Source organism: Mobula birostris, chromosome 1, assembly GCF_030028105.1.
Source record: "Mobula birostris isolate sMobBir1 chromosome 1, sMobBir1.hap1, whole genome shotgun sequence".
NCBI classification, from domain to species: domain Eukaryota; kingdom Metazoa; phylum Chordata; class Chondrichthyes; order Myliobatiformes; family Myliobatidae; genus Mobula; species Mobula birostris.
In genome coordinates this window covers 2428836-2450696 of record NC_092370.1, presented here as the reverse complement: position 1 = coordinate 2450696, position 21861 = coordinate 2428836, and the positions used below count along the sequence as shown (strand labels likewise).

The following is a 21861-nucleotide window of genomic DNA, read 5'->3' as shown; positions in this document are numbered from 1 at the left end:
GACTAAATAGATCATAGACAGATAACGACAGCACAGAAACAGGCCCTTCAGCCCATCTAGTCCATGCCAAACCCTAATTCTATGGAACTGCACCTGGACCATAGCCCTCCAGACCACTCCAAACCACTCCAAACTTCTCTTAAACCTTAAAATAGAACCTGCATCCACTGGCGGCTCTTTCCACATTCTCACCATCTTCTGAGTGAAGAAGTTTCCCCTCAATTCCCCTTAAACATTTCAGCTTTCACCCTTAACCCATGACCTTCAAGTTCTAGAGTCACCTAACCTCAGTGGAAAAAGCCTGCTTCTGTTTACCCTATCTACAAAGCTCATAATTTTGTACACCTCCATCAAATCTCCCCTCATTCTCCTGTGTCCCGGGGAATAAAGTCCTCACCAGTTCAGCCTTTCCTGACAACATCCTTGTAAATTTTCTCTGCACTTTTTAAATCTTATTTACATTGTTCCTGTAGGTATGTGACCAAAACTGCACACAATATTCCAAATTAGGCCTCACCAGCACCTTGTACAGCTTCAACATAACATCACATCACCTGTACTCAGGACTTCATGAAGGTCAATGTGCCAGAAACTTTTTTAATGATGCCACTTTCAATGATGGCCCTGATGTGTTCACTCATTTGCCTTTCTGTTTTCCAGCCTATTCCCGTTTTCTTCATGCTTCAGAATGCGTCAGAAGTCACTGCTAACCTAATACTGAAAATTTCCAAAAAAGAGGTACTTATTAAAAATAGTAGTATTTTCATTTTTTATTATGCTTTTCCTATCATCAAAATTCAAAGTAAATTTTATTATCAAAGTACGTATATGGCACCATATACAACCCTGAGATTCATTTTCCTGTGGGCATACTCAGCAAACCTATGGAATAGTAACTATAACAGGATCAATGAAAGATCAACCTGAGTGCAGAAGACAATAAATTGTGAAAGTGCAAATATAAATAAATAGCAAAAAATAACGAGAACTTGAAATAGTGAGATAATGAGTCCTTAAAGTGAGATAATCAGTTGCGGGAACATTTCAATGATGGGGCAAGTGAGTGTAGTTATCGCCTTTTACTCAGGAGCCTCAAACACGAGGAAATCTGCAGATGCTGGAATTTCAAGCAACACACATAAAAATTGCTGGTTCAAGCAACACACATAAAACCTGCCTGTCCAGGTAGACCCATTCTCTCAGATTGCTCCTGCCCCACTGAACTTATTTCTGCATATTTCAACACTGTTTTATCCCCCCCTTGTTCAATCCCTTCCTACCTATGTTTGTGACACTTCTCACGCTCTGAATTTTTTCGATGATTTTAAGTTCCCTGGCCTCCACCGCTTTATTTTCACCATGGATGTCCAGTCCCTATATACGTCCATCCCCCACCAGGAAGGTCTCAAAGCTCTCCACTTCTTTTTGGATTCCAGACCTAACCGTTCCCCTCTACCACCACTCTCCTCCGTCTAGTGGAATTAGTCCTTACTCTTATCAATTTCTCCTTTCGCTCCTCCCACTTCCTCCAAACTAAAGGTGTAGCTATGGGCACCCGTATAGGTCCCAGCTATGCCTGCCTTTTTGTTGGCTTTGTGGAGCAATCCATGTTCCAAACCTATACTGGTATCCGTCCCCCACTTTTCCTTCGCTACATTGAAGACTGCATTGACACTGCTTCCTGCACGCATGCTGAGCTCATTGACTTCATTAACTTTGCCTCCAACTTTCACCCTGCCCTCAAGCTTACCTGGTCCATGTCCGACACCTCCCTCCCCTTTCTAGATCTTTCTGTCTCTATCTCTGGAGACAGCTTATCTACTGATGTCTACTATAAGCCTACTGACTCTCACAGCTACCTGGACTATTCCTCTTCCCACCCTGTCAATTGCAAAAATGCCATCCCCTTCTCGCAATTCCTCCGTCTCCGCTGCATCTGCTCTCAGGATGAGGCTTTTCATTCCAGGTCGAAGGAGATGTCCTCCTTTTTTAAAGAAAGGGGCTTCCCTTCCTCCACCATCAACTCTGCTCTCAAACGCATCTCCCCCATTTCACGCACATCTGCTCTCACCCCATCCTCCCGCCACCCCACTAGGAATAGGGTTCCCCTGGTCCTCACCTACCACCCCACCAGCCTCCAGGTCCAACATATAACTTCTCCATAACTTCTGCCACCTCCAACGGGATCCCACCACTAAGCACATCTTCACTCCTCCCCTCTCTCTGCTTTCTGCACGGATCGCTCCCTACGCGACTCCCTTGTCCATTCATCCCGCCCATCCCTCCCCACTGATCTCCCTCCTGGCACTTATCCGTGTAAGCGGAACAAGTGCTACACATGCCCTTACACTTCCTCCCTTACCACCATTCAGGGCCCCAGACAGTCCTTCCAGGTGAGGCGACACTTCACCTGTGAGTCGGCTGGGGTGATGTACTGCGTCCGGTGCTCCCGATGTGGCCTTCTATATATTGGCGAGACCCGACGCAGACTGGGAGACCGTTTCGCTGAACACTTACGCTCTGTCCGCCAGAGAAAGCAGGATCTCCCAGTGGCCACACATTTTAATTCCACGTCCCATTCCCATTCTGATATGTCTATCCACGGCCTCCTGTACTGTCAAGATGAAGCCACACTCAGGTTGGAGGAACAACACTTTATATTCCGTCTGGGTAGCCTCCAACCTGATGGTATAAACATTGACTTCTCTAACTTACGTTAATGCCCCACCTCCCCTTCGTACCCCATCCATTATTTATTTATTATTGTTATTATTTTTTTTTCTCTCTCTCCTTTTTCTCCCTCTGTCCCTCTCACTATACCCCTTGCCCATCCTCTGGGCTTCCCCCTCCCCCTTTCTTTCTCCCTAGGCCTCCTGTCCCATGATCCTCTCACATCCCTTTTGCCAATCAACTTCCCAGCTCTTGGCTCCATCCCTACCCCTCCTGTCTTCTATCATTTCTGATCTCCCCCTCTCCTTCCCACTTTCAAATCTCTTACTAGCTCTTCTTTCAGTTAGTCCTGGCGAAGGGTCTCGGCCCGAAACATCGACTGTACCTCTTCCTATAGATGCTGCCTGGCCTGCTGCGTTCACCAGCAATTTATATGTGTATTCAAGAGCCTGATGGTTGAGGGGTAGTAACTATTCTTGAATGTGGTGGTGCGAGTCCTGAGGCTCTTGTACCTTCTACCTGATAACAACAGTGAGAAAAGAGCATGTCCTGAGTGCAATATGCACATGTAGAAGTCCCTAATATAAAGTCTCCTAATGTTAACTTCCCCACTCATACCTGGGAATCCCTGGAACATGACTGCACAAAGTAAGGAAAGCACATTAACATTGGTCCATTAATCTAGACCATATGTAAGCCAATGTTTGACAGAGTACATCATCTTCCACCTTGTTTGGACACTGTTGTTCCATTTTCTTCGAACTTGTTCAGACACCCTTGCTCCACGATCTCCCAACCAGTCCGGGTACTCTTGTTCGACCATCTCCCTATCTGTCCAGGCACTCTTGCTCTACTGTCTCCCAACCAGTCTGGGTACTCTTGTTCCGCTATCTCACATCCTGTACAGACACTCTTGATCAACCATCTCCCAACCTGTCCACACACATTTCTTCCATTATCTCCAAACCTGTCCAGACATTCTTGTTCCACCATTTCCCAACGATTCCAGCCCCTTTTGTTTGACATCTCCCAAACTGTCCAGACGCTCTTTGTCCCACCATCTCCCAAGCTGTCCAGGTACTCTTGTTCCACCATCTCCCGACCTGTCCAGACACTCTAGTTCCACCATCCCCCAACCTGTCCAGGCACATTTAAGACCAGAAGACCATGGGACATTGGAGCAGATGAGGCCATTCAGCCCATTGAGTCTGCTCCACTATTCCATCATGACTGATCTCAGATCCCACTCAATCCCATACACGTGCCTTCTGGCCATATCCTTTGATGCCCTGTCCAATCACAAAACAATCGTCTTCTGCCTTAAATATACCCATGCACCCCAGCCTCCGCCGCAGTCTGTGGCAGAGCATTCCACAGATTCAGTACTCTCTGGCTAAAAAAATCCCTCCTTACCTCTGTTCTAAAAGGTCGCCCCTCAATTTTGAGGCTGTGCCCTCTAGTTCTAGACATCGATATCCCCACCATTGGAAGCATCCTCTCCACATCCACCCTATTTAGTCCTTTCAACATTTGATAGGTTTCAGTGAGATCCCCTCGCATTCTTCTGAATTCCAATGAGTACAGGCCCAAAGCTACCAAACACTCCTCATATGTTAATCCCTTCATTCCCAGAATCATCCTCGTGAATGTCCTCTGGACTGTCTCAAATTACAACACATCCTTTTTGCAATATGGACCAAAACTGTTAACAATACTCCAAGTGCGGCCTAACCAGAGTCTTATAAAGGCTCAGCGTTATCTCCTTGCTTTTATACTCTATTCCTCTTGAAATAAATGCCAACGTTGCGTTTGCTTTCTTTACCAGACTCACCCTGTAAGTTAACCCTCAGGGAATCCTAAACCCTCTGCACCTCTGATGTTTGAACCTTCTCCCCATTTAGATAATAATCCGCACCATTGCTCCTTTTACCAAAATGCATCATCATACATTTCCCAACACTATATTCCATCTGCCACTTTTTTGCCCATTCTTCCAATTTGTCTAAGTCCTGCTGCAATCACATTGCTTCCTCAGCACTACCTACCCCTCTTCCTATCTTTGTATCGTCCGCAAACTTTGCCACGATTTCATTATCCAAATCATTGACAAGCTACTGGCATCCAACCAGAAAAGACCCCGTTTATTTCCACTCGCTGCCTCCTGCCTGCCAGCCATTCTGCTATCAAAGGTTTCGAAGGTACATTTAATTTCAGAGAAATATGTATAATATACATGGTGAAATGCTTTTTCTTCCGCAATCATCCATGAAAACAGAGGAGTGCCCCCAAAGAATGAATTAAATGTTAAACCCCAAAGTCCCACCCTCAGTTCCCCTCCCTCCCACGTGTAAGCGGCAGCAAGCAATGATCCTCCCTCCCCCACCAGCAAAAATAAGCATTTGCACTCACTGCTGAGCACTCAATCGTGAGCAAAGCAACAGCAAAGACACAGACTTGCAGTACCCCAAAGACTACTTATTCACCCGGTATTCGACGTACCACAGGTTCTCTCTCTCCGTAATAAGGGAGAAAGAGGTGTCTCCATTTCACAGCGAGAGGGGAGACATCACAAACAACTCACTGGTTTATGATGTCAAAAGTCCATTGTGTCTCTTCTTCCGAGCTCTGTGCCCAAAGGTCTCAGGGCTCTGGGCACACAGCATTAGATCTTCCATCTCCCACGACACACCGATCTGCCCAACGCCAACCTTAGATCCGCCTTAGAGCCACGAGATCTCAGCCCTTCCGAAGGCAAGCTGAGCTCTTAGGTGAAGCCCTTGGCGTGTCGAATAACGGCCAGTCATGAATCCCTGAGAGCAGGTCCCAATCCCACAAAGAATATCCATGCTAGTATCGTAGAACATAGAAATCTACAGCACATTACAGGCCCTTCGGCCCACAGTGTTGTACTGACTATGTAACCTACTCTAGAAACTGCCTAAAATTTCCCTCCCTCATAGCCCTTTATTTTTCTAAACTCCATGTACCTATTCCAAGAGTCTTTTAAAAGACCCTATTGTATCCGCCTCTTCCACCAATGCTGGCAATGCATTCCATACACTCACCACTCTCTGTGTGAAAAACCTACCTCTGACATCCCCACTGTACCTGCTTCCAAGCACCTTAAAACTGTGCCCTCTCGTGCTAGCCATTTCAGCCCTGGGAAAAAGCCTCTGACTATCCACACAATCAATGTCCTTCATCATCTTATACACCTCTATCAGGTCACCTCTCATCCTCCGCTGCTCCAAAGAGAAAAGGCCAAGTTCACTCAACCTATTCTCATAAGGCACACTCTCCATTTCAGGTGACATCCTTGTAAATCACTGCACTCTCTCTCTATAGTATCCGCATCCTTCCTGTAGTGATTAGATTAGATTCAACTTTATTGTCATTGTGCCAAGTACAGATACAAAGCCAATGAAATGTATTTAGCATCTGACCGGAAATGCAAACAAGACAGAGCAAGCTTGTTACATACACCTGTTAGGGTGCATTCTCCAGTTACCTTATAAGGTAACCGTAGCCTTCAGCCAGGAGCAGATGTCATCAGGTGGTTCCCAACCTTCACCAAGTGTTTCGACCCTTAACCACGACACTCTCCAGTTGGTGGGCCGGCAGTGGTGGCCAAATCGCTGCCCATCTGCTCCTGGCTTTCAGCTTCCCTCCTCTCACCTACTCCAAATCCAACAAGAAGCTCGTTCTGCCTCTTCCCCCATCCTACGAGCTGCTTGTTTTTTCGCTCCTTTCGTCCAGGCCCAGATCTGAATAGAGGCCAAGTGGCGTCCTTCTGCTCCTAACTAGTGTTGTGAATGTATGTGGGGAGGTTGGATACAATAGGGTCTTCTAACAGACTCCTAGATGGGTACGTGGAGTTTGGAAAAATAGAGGGCCATGCGGTAGGGAAACTCCGGGCAGCTTCTAGTGTAGGTTACATAGTCAGCACAATATTGTGGGCTGAGATGCCTGTAATGTGCTGTGGACTTTCTATGTTTCTATATGTTTAAAAGTCCTCCCAGTAGAAAATGCTATTGGAATATGGAATTTGTGAAATATTTTGTATTTGCACAATTGGTCTTTAGCACATTGGTTGTTTGTTCATCTTGTGTGTAGGTTTTTTGTTCATTGATTCTGTTACTGTGAATGTCCGCAAGAAATTGAATCTCAGGGTAGTATACAGTGACATATATGAACTTGAACTTGGATAATCAATTACCTTTGAACTTTGAAAGCATTACACCATGTATCTTTGTAAACTGTGTCATTTTGATGGAATGATTTAGGTGAATTCTTGGAAGCAAACATTAAGCAATATTTATTAAAAACAATAAATAGTTCTGTAGAAACTGCATCACCATAGAGACCAGAAGATAAACGTGCTTGTCCTCAGTTTGAAGTTCAATCTTTTATGTTTCTACATAAAAGGTTTTCGATTTGTTGTAATGACAAATTTTCTTTTTTTTTTACACACAGAGGCTGCCTTGCACTACAACCAGCAGGTATGTTTATTTCTGTATCATAGGGTGTGACGGTAGCATAGCGGTTGATGTGACGCTATTACCATCAGACATAGGAGCAGGATTAGGCCATCTGGCCTATCGGGTCTGCTTCGCCATTCAATCATGGCTGATCTTTTTTTTTTTGATCTCATCCTCACCCCAGTTCCCGGCCTTCTCCCCGTAACCTTTGATGCCATGACCAGTCAAGAACCTATCAATCTCTGCCCTAAACACACCCAATGACCTGGCCTCCACAGCTGCATGAGACAACAAATTTCACAAATTCGCCATCCTTTGGCTAAAGAAATTTCTCTGCATCTCTGCTTTGAAAGGGTGCCCCTCTACCCTGAGGCTGTGCCCTCTTGTCCTGGGCTGTACTCTGACTAGGCCTTTCAACATTCAAAAGATTTCAATAAGATCCCCCCCATTCTGAATTCCAGCGACTACATCGAACGTTCCTCACATGATAACCCTTTCGTTCCTGGGATCATCCTTGTGAACCTCCTCTGGACCCTCTCCAATGCAGCACATCTTTTCTAAGATGAGGGGCCCAAAACTGTTCATAATATTACAGCTCGGGGCATCAGAGTTCAATCGCGGCGTCTCTGTAAGGGGTTTGTATGTTCTTTCTGTGAATTGTGTGGGTTTTCCTCTGTCTGTTCCAGTTTCTACCCACAGTCCAAAGACGTACGGGTCAGTAAGTTAATCGGTCATTGTAAATTGTCCTGCAGTTAAGCTGGGGTTAAATTGATGAGTTGATGGGTAGCTGGGTTTGTTGGACCAGAAGGGCCAGTTATACACTGTGTCTAGAAATTTAATTAAAAAAAATAAAAAAGTTAAGATACCGAAGAGTAGGATTGTTAGTGAATGAGTTTTTGTTAAGCATTGTGCTGTTTTGGAAAGTAGTAAGGTTCAAAACTGAGAAACAAACTTGGGAGAGGAGCGAGTTAGTTCAAACTGAAGTTTATTGTCATTCAACCATATACATATATACAGCTAAACGAAATAATGTTGCTCTTGGGCCAATATGTAAAACAGTATAGATATAGCATACAGCACATAAAATAGTATCAGCACAATAATGTTAACAGATAATAAAAAATATTAAGCAGGAATTCTGCAGATGCTGGAAATTCAAGCAACAGCAAAGTTCAAGCAAAGTTGCTATTGAACGCAGCAGGCCAGGGAGCATCTCTAGGAAGAGGTACAGTCGACGTTTCAGGCTGAGACCCTTCATCAGGACCAACGAAAGGAAGAGTTAGTAAGAGATTTGAAAGTGGGAGGGGGAGGAGGAGATCCAAAATGATAGGAGAAGACAGGAGGGGGAGGGATGGAGCCAAGAGCTGGACAGTTGATTGGCAAAAGGGATATGAGAGGATCATGGGACAGGAGGTCCGGGGAGAAAGACGGGGGGGGGGGAAGAAACCCAGAGGATGGGCAAGAGGTATATTCAGAGGGACGGAGGGAGAAAAAGGAGAGTGAGAGAAAGAATGTGTGTATAAAAATAAGTAACAGATGGGGTACGAGGGGGAGGTGGGGCATTAGCGGAAATTAGAGAAGTCGATGTTCATGCCATCAGGTTGGAGGCTACCCAGACGGAATATAAGGTGTTGTTCCTCCAACCTGAGTGTGGCTTCATCTTGACAGTACAGGAGGCCGTGGATAGACATATCAGAATGGGAATGGGATGTGGAATTAAAATGTGTGGCCACTGGGAGATCCTGCTTTCTCTGGCGGACAGAGCGTAGGTGTTCAGCAAAGCGGTCTCCCAGTCTGCGTCGGGTCTCGCCAATATATAGAAGGCCACATCGGGAGCACCGGATGCAGTATATCACCCCAGCCGACTCACAGGTGAAGTGTCGCCTCACCTGGAAGGACTGTCTGGGGCCCTGAATGGTGGTAAGGGAGGAAGTGTAAGAGCATGTGTAGCACTTGTTCTGCTTACGAGGATAAGTGCCAGGAGGGAAATCAGTGGGGAGGGATGGGGGGGACGAATGGACAAGGGAGTTGCGTAGGGAGCGACCCCTGCGTAGGAAAGCGGGGGAGAGGAGGGAAAGATGTGCTTAGTGGTGGGATCCCGTTGGAGGTGGCGGAAGTTATGGAGAATAATATGTTGGACCTGGAGGCTGGTGGGGTGTAGGTGAGGACCAGGGGAACCCTATTCCTAGTGGGGTGGCGGGAGGATGGAGTGAGAGCAGATGTGCGTGAAATGGGGGAGATGCGTTTGAGAGCAGAGTTGTTGGTGGAGGTGCTGAAAGCCTGTTGTTATATAGGAACTGCACCACACCATGAGTTGCTATCATCAGAAAAGTGGGCTAAAAAACAATAAAAAAAACAATCTCAGCTGTTTGATCGGGGCACGACTGCGCTGGCGTGTGGACATCAGCCAATGAGAACAGCGAGAAGAGTTGAAAAGGAGACAGCCTTATAGAGCGGGTGACTAAGTAGAGGGAGACACAGTAGGAAGGCTTTGGCTCAACGGGGCTTAGGCGTTAACAGGATCAAGGCAAGGGATGTTCCCTGTGTAGAATAGAGACAGGAAGAATGTGTGTGAGGCCAGTTTCCTGTGCTTGGTGCCAGATGTGGGAGGTCTGGGAGACTCCCAGCCTTCCGGATGGCCGCATCGAGCTGTAGCTCCTTAGGGACCGTGTTAGGGAACTGGAGATGCAGCTCGATGACCTTCGTCTGGTCAGGGAGAGTGAGGAGGTGATAGAGAGGAGCTCTAGGCAGGTAGTCACACCGGGGCCTTGAGAAACAGATAAGTGGGTAACTTATTAAAGGAGAGGGAAGGGCAGGTGGCCCCCTTGATAAGTACTCCAGCTTGAGTACTGTTGGGTGTGACAGCGTACCTCGGGGAAGCAACAGTGGCTGTGTCTCTGGCACAGAGTCTGGCCCTGTGGCTCAGAAGGGTAGGGAAAGGAAGAGGATGGCAGCAGTGATAGGGGACTCTATAGTTAGGGGGTCAGACAGGCAATTCTGTGGACGAAGGAAGGAAACAAGGATGGTAGTTTGCCTCCCAGGTGCCAGGGTCCGGGATGTTTCTGATCGCGTCCAAGATATCCTGAAGTGGGAAGGGGAACAGCCAGAGATCGTGCTACATATTGGTGCTAATGACATATGTGGGAAAAGGGAGGAAGTCCTGAAAGCAGACTACAGGGAGTTTGGAAGGAAGTTGAGAAGCAGGACTGTAAAGGTAGTCATCTCGGGATTACTGCCTGTGCTACGTGATAGTGAGTACAGGAATAGAGTTAGGTGGAGGATAAATGCGTGGCTGAGGGTTTGGAGCAGGGAACAGGGATTCAGATTTCTGGATAATTGGGACCTCTTGGGGCAGAAGTGACCTGTACAAAAAGGACGGGTTGCACTTAAATCCCAGAGGGACCAATATCCTGGCGGGGAGATTTGCAAAGGCTGTTGGGGAGAATTCAGATGAGGGGTGGGAACCAAACTGAAGAGATAGAGGAAGAGGCGATTGGCTCACAAATAGAGAAAGCTTGGAGACAGTGTGAGAGGGAGGATAGGTAGGTGATCGAGAAGGACGCGCTCAGCGTGGATCAGTACTTAGAGCTATGATGTTGTGGCCATAACAGAGACTTGGATGGCTTAGGGGCAGGAATGGTTACTTCAAGTGCCAGGCTTTAGATGTTTCAAAAAGGACAGGGAGGCAAAAGAGGTGGGGGCGTGGCACTGTTGATCAGAGATAGTGTCACGACCGTAGTAAAGGAGGGAGACGTGGAGGGATTGTCTACAGAGTCTCTGTGGGTGGAAGTCAGGAACAGGAAAGGGTCAATAACTCGACTGAGTGTTTTTTATAGACCACCCAATAGTTACAGGGACATCGAGGAGCAGATAGGGAGCCAGATTCTGGAAAGGTGTAATAATAACAGGGTTGTCGTGGTGGGAGATTTTAATTTCCCAGCTATTGATTGGCTTGTCCCTAGATCGAGGGGTTTAGATGGGGTGGAGTTTGATAGGTGTGTTCAGAAAGGTTACTTGACACAATATGTAGATAAGCCTACAAGAGGAGAGACTGTACTTGATCTGGTATTGGAAAATGAACCTGGTCAGGTGTCAGATCTCTCAGTGGGAGAGCATTTTGGAGATAGTGATCATAACTCTATCTCCTTTACCATGGCATTGGAGGGGGATAGGAACAGACATGTTAGGAAAGCGTTTCATTGGAGTAAGGGGAAATATGAGGCTATCAGGCAGGAACTTGGAAGCATAAATTGGGAGCAGATGTTCTCAGGGAAATGTACAGAAGAAATGTGAGAAATGTTCAGGGGATATTTGCGTGGAGTTCTGCGTAGGTATGTTCCAATGAAACGGAAGGGATGGTAGGGTACAAGAACCGTGTTGTACAAAGGTTATTGTAAATCTAGTCAAGAAGAAAAGAACTGAAGAAAGGTTCAAAAAGCAAGGTAATGATAGAGAGCTAGAAGGTTATAAGGCTAGCAGGAAGGAACTAGAGAAAGAAATTAGGAGAGCCAGAAGGGGCCATGAAAAGGCCTTGGCGGACGGGATTAAGGAAAACCCCAAGGTATTCTACAAGCATGTGAAGAGCAAGAGGATAAGATGTGAGAGAATAGGACCAATCAAGTGTGACAGTGGAAAACTGTGTATGGAACCGGAGGGGATAGCGGAGGTACTTAATGAGTACTTCGCTTCAGTATTAACTAAGGAAAAGGATCTTGGCGATTATGGTAATGACTTACAGTGGACTGAAAAGCTTGAGCATGTAGATATTAAGAAAGAGGATGTGCTGGAGCTTTTGGAAAACATCGAGTTGGATAAGTCACTGGGACCGGACAAGATGTACCCCAGGCTACTGTGGGAGGAGATTGCTGAGCCTCTGGCGATGATCTTTGCATTATCAATGGGGACGTGAGAGGTTCTGGAGGATTGGAGGGTTGCGGATGTTGTTCCTTTATCCAATAAAGGGAGTAGAGATAGCCCAGGAAATTATAGACCAGTGAGTCTTACCTCAGTGGTTGGTAAGTTGATGGAGAAGATCCTGAGAGGCAGGATTTATGAACATTTGGAGAGGTATAATATGATTAGGAATAGTCAGCACGGCTTTGTCATGGGCAGGTTGTGCTTTACGAGCCTGATTGAATTTTTTGAAGATGTGACTAAACACATTGAAGAAGGAAGAGCGGTAGATGTAGTGTATATGGATTTCAGCAAGGCATTTGATAAGGTACGCCATGCAAGGCTTATTGAGAAAGTAAGGAGGTATGGGATCCAAGGGGACCTTGTTTTGTGGATCCAGAACTGGCTTGCCTACAGAGGGCAAAGAAGTCATTGCACACGGGTCATATTCTGCACGGCGGTCGGTCACCAACAGAGTGCCTCAGGGATCTGTTCTGGGACCCCTACTCTTCGTGATTTTTATAAATGACCTGGATGAGGAAGTGAAGGGATGGGTTAGTAAGTTTGCTGATGACTCAAAGGTTGGAGGTTTTGTGGATTGTGTGGAGGACTGTCAGAGGTTACAGCGCAACATTGATAGGATGCAAAACTGGGCTGAGAATTGGCAGATGGAGTTCAATCCAGATAGGAGTGAGGTGGTTCATTTTGGTATGTCAAATATGATGGCAGAATATAGTATTAATGGTGAGACTGTTGGCAGTGTGGAGGATCAGAGGGATCTTGGGGTCTGAGTCCATGGGACACTCAAGGCTGCTGCGCAGGTTGACTCTGTAGTTAAGAAGGTGTATGGTGCATTGGCCTTCGTCAATCATGGGACTGAGCTTAGGAGCGGAGAAGTAATGTTGCAGCTATTTAGGACCCTCGTCAGGCCCACTTGGAGTACTGTGCTCAGTTCTGGTCTCAGTTCAGAAGGATGTGGAAACCATAGAAAGTGTGCAGAGGAGATTTACAAGCATGTTGCCTGTATTGGGGAGCATACCTTATGAGAACAGGTTGAGTGAACTCAGCCTTTTTTCGTTGGTGTGACGGAGGATGAGAGGTGATCTGATAGAGGTGTATAAGATGATGAGAGGCATTGATCGTGTGGCTAGAAGCTTTTTCTTTGGGCTGAAATGGCTATCACAAGAGGGTACAGTTTTAAGGAGCTTGGAAGTAGGTATAGAGGAGATGTCAGGGGTAAGTTTTTTTACACAGAGTGCTGAGTGCATGGAATGGGCTGCCGGCAGCAGTGGTGGAGGCAGATACGATAAGGTCTTTTAAGAGACTCCTGGACATGTATATGGAGCTCAGTAAAATAGAGGGCTGTGGGTAACCCTAGGTAATTTTTCAGGTAAGGACATGTTCAGCACAGCTTTATGGGCTGAAGGGCCTGTATTGTGCTGTAGATTTTCTCTGTTTCTGTAAAATCTGGAAAATTGAGCTGGAATTGATGGATAAAAAATTGTGTAGTCTTGTGGTTTCTATTAAGGAGAGAAAGTTATTATAAATGATTCCATAGAAAACTGTGTCAAAGCAAGTTTGATGTTGAAATATTTGCTAATGTCTTGGCCACGTGCCCACAGAGCTGTATGTACGCTTAACCTGTGGAGTTCATTGCCACAGGTGGCTGTGGGGGCCAAGTCAGTGGGTATAAAGGCAGAGGTTGATAGGCTCTTAATTAGTAAGGATTTCAAAGGTCATGAGAAGAAGACAGGAGAATGGGGTTGAGAGGAATAATAAATCAGCCATCATGGAATGGCATAGAGCAGTGGTCCTCAACCACTGGGCCACAGAGATGTGCTACCGGGCCGCGTGGAAACGATATGATTTGGCGATATCAAACGATATGAGTCAGCTGCATCTTTCCTCATTCCCTGTCAGGCACTGTTGAACTTGAACACCCGCCCCTCCCCCCCCCCCGACTCCGTCAGGCGGTTCGCAAGAATATCGTCAATATTAAACCGGTTTGCGGTGCGCAAAAGGTTGGGGACCCCTGGCACAGAGGACTTGATGGGCCGTGTGACCCAATTCTGCTCCTGTGTCTTATGGTCTTTTAAGTTCTTGGTTCTTTTGACTTGATGTAACCACAATACACATTTTCTCCTTCATATCTCCTATCTATTCCTTTTAGCATGCTGGTGATTTTCACAGCTTCTGTCATCTTACTGTGGAATATCTTTAAGGTAAGAGATCATCTCTGTCCCATCTACTATTTTCCCCTGTCAATATATTTAAATATGTTAAAAGGTGCAAGTGTGTTCAAATTAAAAAAATCATTATGTATGATGTGCATTTTTTGCTGTGTTTTGGTTTGGGTTCTGATGCTGTCATTTTGAAAGGAAGTAGTTTGTTAGCCTTTATTTCAGTGAGTTGGAGTAGAAGAGAGAGGTGTGCAGATACACTAATTACCTCCTGTACCTAATAAAGTGGGCACTGAGTGTATGTCCATGGTCTTCTGCACACCATTGACCAACTAACCTACCTGATACACCTCTGGATTGTGGGAAGAAACCAGAGCACTGGGGAAAACCCATGCACTGCGGTTACCGCTATGCTACTGTGAAATCCATTATTATTTATTTGTAACACATGGTTATTTGAGTTACATCTTCCTGTAAACTTAAACCAGTCTGCCCATTCTTCTCTGACCTCTCTCATTAAAAAGGCATTTTCATCTACAGAACTGCCACTCACTGGACATTTTTTTTTGTAAATGTAGAATGTAGTCTGTGAAAATCCCAGGAAATTACAATTTCTGAATTACTCAAACCAATAATACTAGAAGTGAAAGATGAAATAGTTAAGGGGATTTTCATTCAGAGGGTCATGAGAGTGTGGAATGAGCTGCCAGCACAAGTGGTGCATGCGAGCTTGATTTCAAGTTTAAGAGAAGTTTGGACAGATGCATATATGGGAGGGGTATGGAGGGCTATGGTCCCTGTGCAGGTCGATGGGAGTAGGCAGTTCGGCATGGAGTGGATGAGCTGATGGGCCTGTTTCTGTGTTATGACGCTATGGCACCCTGCCTTGCACAATCAGAGTCACTTTGATCACCTTTTTTCCCCATTATCATGTTCCATGTGAACAACTGAACCTCTTGACTACGTCTGCATGCTTTTATGCACTGAGTTGCTGCCACATGATTGGCGGATTAAATATTTGCATTAAGGCCATAAGATACAGCAGCAGAATTACGCCATTTGGCCCATTCTGCTCCATCGTTTCATCATGGCTGATCCAATTTTCCCCTCAGTCTCAATCTTCTGCCTTCTCCCCGTATCCCTTCTTACTCTGACCAATCAAGAATCTATACATCCCTGCCTTAAATAGACATAAAGACGGCCTCCACAACTGCCTGTGACAAAACATTCCATAGATTCACCACCCTCTGGCAAAAGAAATTGCTCCTCATCTCCATTCTAAAAGGAGGCCTCTCTGTTCTGTGTCCTCTGGTCTTAGATTCTCCCACCATAGGAAATATCCTCTCCACATCCACTCTATCAAGGCCTTTCAACATTCAATAGGTTTCAGTGAGGTCACCCCTCATTCTTCTGAATTTTAATGAATGCAGACCCAGAGCCATCAGACGCTCTTTATACGACAAGCCCTTCAATCCTGGAATCATTTTCATGAACTGCCTTTGAACCCTCTTCAGATTCAGCACATTCTTTCTAAGATAAATGAGCCCAAACCTGTTCACAATATTTTAAGTGAGGTCTCACCAGTGCTTTATAAAGTTTCAGCATTACATCCTTGCTTTTATATTCTAGTCCTCTTGAAATGAATGCTAATATTGCATTTGCCTTCCTCACCATAGACTCAACCTGCAAATTAACCTTTAGGGAATCCTACACAATGACTCCCAAGTAGCTTTGTGTCTCAGTTTTTTGTGTTTTCTCCATTTAGAAAATAGTCAACCCTTTCATTTCTTCTACCAGTGCATGACCATACACTTCCTGACACTGTATTCCATCTGCCATTTCCTTGTCCATTCTCCTAATCTCTCAGTCCTTCAGTTGTCTCTCTACTTCCTCAAAACTACTTGCCCCTCCACCTAGCTTCATATCATCTGCAAATTTTTGAAGCAAAGCCATCAATTCCATCATCAAAATCATGTCTATTTGGATGATTAATAAGCCGGTGTACAGGTGTACCTAACAAAGTGGCGTTGGGTGTGGTGCTATCGTGGCTGGAATACTGTGTGTCCCGTCTGGGTCTGCTTGCCTAAGGATGGATAGGAAATACAAAAACAAAGATGTACGAGATTGATTACTGAGATGGAGTGAGATTGATTTATTTTTCAAAGGTCACCAGAATAAACAGTTACCTAATTAAATTTTGAAAGGGCGTGACAGGAAAGATACTATTTGTGGTTAGTGGCAGAATATGGACCAGTAAGGATGTAAAATTCTTCCCTCAGTTTGTTTCGAATCTGAGAAAATGAATCTCAGGGTGACATACTGTATATGCTGGATGTACCTTGATAACAAATTTACTTTGGGTTTTCAGCGTACAAGGTATTCAGTGAAATAAGGGGAAGAAAGGAAGTGTGCAACAGTGCAAGGTGATTTGGGCAACGTTAGAAAACAATGTTTCTGCCATGTGGAAAAGTCGGCCAGTTCCCAACCATGGATCCCTTAACCTCACCAGGGCTGCCTATATATGCCTGCTTTACTGTTGCCCTTCGTTAAACCTTTGCCATTTTTCCTCTTTCCTTAACTTCACTACCTTTAATTGGGCTTTTTCTGTCTAATTAAAATTACCTTCCCTTTAACACTTACTGTTACAGTATCGCAATGGAGTAAGGGGAATTACAGAGGCGAGAGAGAAGAGCTTTCCCAGGTGGATTGGAGGAGGATGCTGGTGGGGACGACAGCAGAGCAGAGCTGGCTGAAGTTTCTGTGAATTGTTCACAAGGTGTAGGATAGATAAGTCTCACAGAAGAAGTTGCTCTCAACCGTAGGCAACCGTGGCTGACAAGGGAAGTTAAGGACTGCATAAAAGTCAAGGAAAGGGCATAGAAGGTAGCAAAAGTGAGTGGGAAGTTGGATGATCGGGAAACTTTTAAAATGCAACAAAAGGCAACTAAAAAGTCTAGAAGAAGGGAAAAGATGCAATATGAGACCAAACTAGCCAATAATATAAAGCAGGATACTAAAAGTTCTTTTTAGTTATATGAAGAGTAAAAGGGAGATGAGAGTTGATATTGGACCACTGGAAAGTGATGCTGGTGAGGTAGTAATGGGGGAGCAAAGAAATGGCAGATGAACTTAATGGGTATTTTGCATCAGTCTTCACTGTGGAAGATTCTAGCAGTGTGCCAGTGGACCACACAGAGGTCCATGTGTGTCAGGGAGCAGGACGTAGTGCTATTGCTATTACAAAGGAAAAAGTGCTTGGCAAACTCAGGTCTTAAGGTGGAAAAGTCACCTAGACCAGATGGACTACATCCCAGAGTCCTGAGAGTTGCTGAAGAGATAACGGATGCATTGGTCATGATCTTTCAAGGATCACTTGATTCTGACATGGTCCTGGAGGACTGGAAGATTGCAAATGTCATTCCACTCTTTAAGAAAGGAAGAAGACAAAAGAATAGAAATTATAGGCTAGTTAGCCTAACCTCTGGTTGGGAAAGGGTTGGAGTCTATTATTAAGGATGAGGTTTTGGGGTACTTGGAGACTAGTGATAAAATGAGTCAAAGTCAGCATGGTTTCTGTAAAGGGAAATCTTGCCTGACAAATCTTGTTGGAGTTCTTTGAGGAAGTAACAAGCAGGGGGGACAAAGGAGAGGCAGTGGATGTCATTTACTTGGATTTTCAGAAAGTTTTTGATCAGGTGCAATACATGAGGCTGTTAACAAGATAAAATCCTATGGCGTTACAGAAAAGAAAATGGCATGGATAGAGGAATGGCTGACAGGCAGGAGACAGCGAGTGGGAATAAAAGAGGCTTTTTCTGGTTGGCTGTCAGTGACTAGTGGTGTTTCCTCAGGGGTCAGTATTGGGGCGACTACGTTTCACATTGTTTGTCAATGGTTTGGATAATGGAATTGGTTGCTTTGTGGCAAAGTTTGCGGATGCTACAAAGGTAGGTGGAGGGATAGGTGGCACTGAGGAATCAATGCGATTCCAGCAGGACCTAGACAGTAGTTCTGGGCCCCACATCTTAGAAAGGATGTTGTCATTGGAAAGAGTGCAGAGGAGGTTCACGAGAATGATTCCAGGAATGAAGGGGTTAACATATAAGGAGAGAGTGGCAGTTTTGGGCCTGTTCTCACTGAAATTCGGAAGAGTGCATGGAGATCTCATTGAAACCTACCGAATGTTGAAAGGACTAGACAGGGTGGATGTGGAGAGGATGTTTTCTATGGTGGGGGTATCCAGAACTAGAGGGCACAGTCTCAAAATTGAGGGGCGATGTTTCAGAACAGAGATAAGGAGGAATTTTTTTTAGCCAGAGAGTAGTGTATCTGTGGAATGCTCTGCCACAGACTGCGGTGGAGGTCAAATCCAAGGGTACATTTAAGGCTGAAGTTGATCATTTCCTGATTGGTCAGGGCAACAAAGGATATGTCGAGAAGGGAAGTGTATGGGGTTGAGTGGAATCTGGGATTAGCCGTGATAGAATGTTGGAGCAGACTCAATGGGCTGAATGGCCTTATTCTGCTCCTATGTCTTTCGGTGTTATCTACTATTATGACTTGCATGAAGATCTGATCACATTTTAGGCCATATTTATATAGAAATAGAGAAAATTCTACAGAGTTCACAAATGTTCTCGCACCACTGTAGATAGGGTCAATGCAAGCCGGCTTCTTCCAATGAAGTTGGATGAGACTAGAACTAGATGTCATAGGTTAAGAGTGAAAGGTGAAATGTGTAAGCGGAACATAAGGAGGAGCTTCTTCACTCTAGCGGGTGGTGAGAATGAGGAACGAGCTGTCAGCGTAAGTGGTAGATGCAAACTGGATTTTAACGTTGGGTAGGTATGTGGATGGTAGGTGTTTGGAGGGCAATGATGCATATATGGGTCAATAGGCATCCGTTAGTCTCATGAGACCACAGATTTGCACCTTGGAAAGTTTCCAGGGCGCAGGCCTGGGTAAGGTTGTATGGAAGGCCAGCAGTTGCCCCTGCTGCAAGTCTCCCCTCTCCACGACACTGATGATTCTCCAAGGGAAGGGCATTAGGACCTATACAGCTTGGCACCAGTGTCGTCGCAGAGCAATGTGTGGTTAAGTACCTTGCTCAAGGACACACACACTGCCTCAGCCAAGGCTCGAACTAGAGACCTTCAGATCACTAGACGAACGCCTTAATCACTTGGCCATGCGCCAACACAATAGGTCAATATGGGTCAATAGGACTTGGCAAATTAATAGTTCAGCATTGACTAGATGGGCCAGAGGGCCTGCTTCTGTGCTGTAGTATGCAATAATTCTATAAATCTGTAGGATCATTGTACTTTTTAAAATGATCCAATCACTTACAATGCTATTCCAACTAATTCAGCATTAAATCAAGTCAACGTGTATTTTGATTTCAGTATCAAAATCAGGTTTATTATCACCGGCATATTACGTGAAATTTGTTAATTTAGCAGCAGTTCAATGCAACACATAATCTAGCAGAGAGAGAAAATAATAATAATAAATAAAATAAAACATAATGAATAAACAAGTAAATCAATTAAGTGTATTGAATAGATTTTTAAAAATGTGTAAAAACAGAAATACTGTATATTAAAAAAAGTGAGGTAGTGTCCAAAGCTTCAATATCCATTTAGGAATTGGATGGCAGAGGGGAAGAAGCTGTTCCTGAATCACTGAGTGTGTGCCTTCAGGCTTCTGTATCTCCTACCTGATGGTAACAGTGAGAAAAGGCCATGCCCTGGGTGCTGGAGGTCATTAATATTTGACGCTGCCTTTCTGAGACACCGCTCCCTGAAGATATCCTGGGTACTTTGTAGGCTAGTACCCAAGATGGAGCTGACTAGATTTATAGCCTTCTGCAGCTTCTTTCGGTCCTGTGCAGTAGCCCCTCCATACCAGACAGTGATGCAGCCTATCAGAATGCTCTCCACGGTACAACTATAGAAGTTTTTGAGTGTATAGCCGCTGTCTTGCCTTCTTTGTGACCACATTGATATGTTGAGGCCAAGTTAGGTCCTCAGAGATTGTGACATCCAGGAACTTGAAGCTGCTCACTCTCTCCACTTCTGATCCCTCTATGAGGATTGGTATGTGTTCCTTCGTCTTACCCTTCCTGAAGTCCACAATCAGCTCTTTCGTCTTACTGACGTTGAGTGACATTAGAATTTGGTTTAATATCAATGGTATATGTTGTGAAATTGTAGTTTTGCAGCAGCAGCACATTGCAATACATATTTAAGTTAATTAGTGCAAAAAGAGAGGAAAAAATTATAATGTAGTGATGATGGAATGTCCGTTTTGAAATTTTCATTTTGTTTAGAGATACAACACAGAACAGGGCCTTCCGGCTCAACGAGCTACACCACCCAGCAACACACCTATCTCACCCTAGCTGAATCAGAAGACAATTTACAATGACCCAGTTAACCTGCTAACCGGATTGCCTTCAGAATGTGGGAGGAAATCGGAGCACCTGGAGGAAACCCACATGTTAATGCGGAGGGCAAACTCCTTACAGAGGATACTGATCTCCAGTGCCCTGAGCTGTAATAGTGTCATGCTAACTGCTTAAAAATCTGATGGCAGTGAAACAATGTGTGTGTTCAGGCTCCTGTGATAGGGGTCCTTAATGACAGGTGCCGCCTTTTTGAGGCATTGCCTTTTGTGGGTGTCTTTGATGCTGGGAGGTTTATGCCCATGATGGATCTGGCAGAGTTTACAACTTTCTACAGCTTTTTCTGATCCTGTGCAGTGTTCACCCCCCCCCCCCCCCCCATACCAGACGGTGATGCAGCCAGTTAGAATGCTCTCCACTTACGGAAAAGAGTATAGTCGGTGTTTCGGGCCGAGACCGATCCGCAGTCCTGCCAAAAGGTCCTGGCCCGAAACGTCAACTGTATTCTTTTCCACAGATGCTACCTGGCCTGCTGAGTTTCTCCAGCATTTTGTGTGTATTGCTTGGATTTCCAGCATCTGGAGATTTTTTAATGTTTGAGAATGCTCACCACAGTACATCTATAGAAATTTGTTTAAAATGAATCTGGAAAAACGCCTAACCAAATTCTAGTAATTGTGACAGAGTTTAGTGCATTGATTCCATAAGGAAGTTTGAGGCACGCCTATATATAATCTCTAGGACCTAGGAGCACAAATTTGTGATTGCACAGTTATCTTCTTCTGAGAGATATTCTGTTGCATAAAGTCTTCATTTTCTCTTTAGGGAATATTTTGCTAGTCTTGTAATGCTTGAATTGGAGCCATATTTTGAAATTTCAATGTTGTATAAAAATCCTGCATGCAGAAGTCTACTTGTAACAAATAAGGGAGGTATTTCCTCTCTATTACCAATGTTTACATCAGCAACACACATAAAATTTTGGAGGAACTCAGCAGATCAGGCAGTATCTATGGACATGAAAAAAGGAGTCAAAGTTGTGGGCTGATACCCTTCATCAGGACTGGAAAGGAAGGAGGAAGAAGCCAGAATCAGTAGGGGGGGGGGGGAAGGAGGACAAGCTGGCAGGTGAGAGGTAAGACCAAGTGGGTGGGGAAGGGGGTGAAGTGAGAAGCTGATGATGAATGATGTTGTGCTGACCTTTTAACCTACTCCAAGATCAGTCTAACCCCTC

The 21861-nt window shown here is 45.0% G+C and overlaps 1 protein-coding gene across 11 annotated transcripts in view; it reads left to right on the top strand.

The window, feature by feature from the left end:
* LOC140194236 (UDP-N-acetylglucosamine transporter TMEM241 homolog) overlaps window positions 1–21861 on the top strand; it is a 214513-nt gene that overhangs the window by 14787 nt on the left and 177865 nt on the right. For all 11 annotated transcript variants that reach the window (XR_011885167.1, XR_011885163.1, XM_072251704.1 and 8 more), the window contains exons 5-7: window positions 661–738; window positions 7144–7169; window positions 14212–14263. Coding sequence is in view for 9 of the 11 variants with exons in the window: in XM_072251704.1 (XP_072107805.1) it covers window positions 661–738; window positions 7144–7169; window positions 14212–14263 (156 nt within the window). In the remaining 2 variants the exon portion in view is untranslated. The remainder of the gene's footprint in view (window positions 1–660; window positions 739–7143; window positions 7170–14211; window positions 14264–21861) is intronic.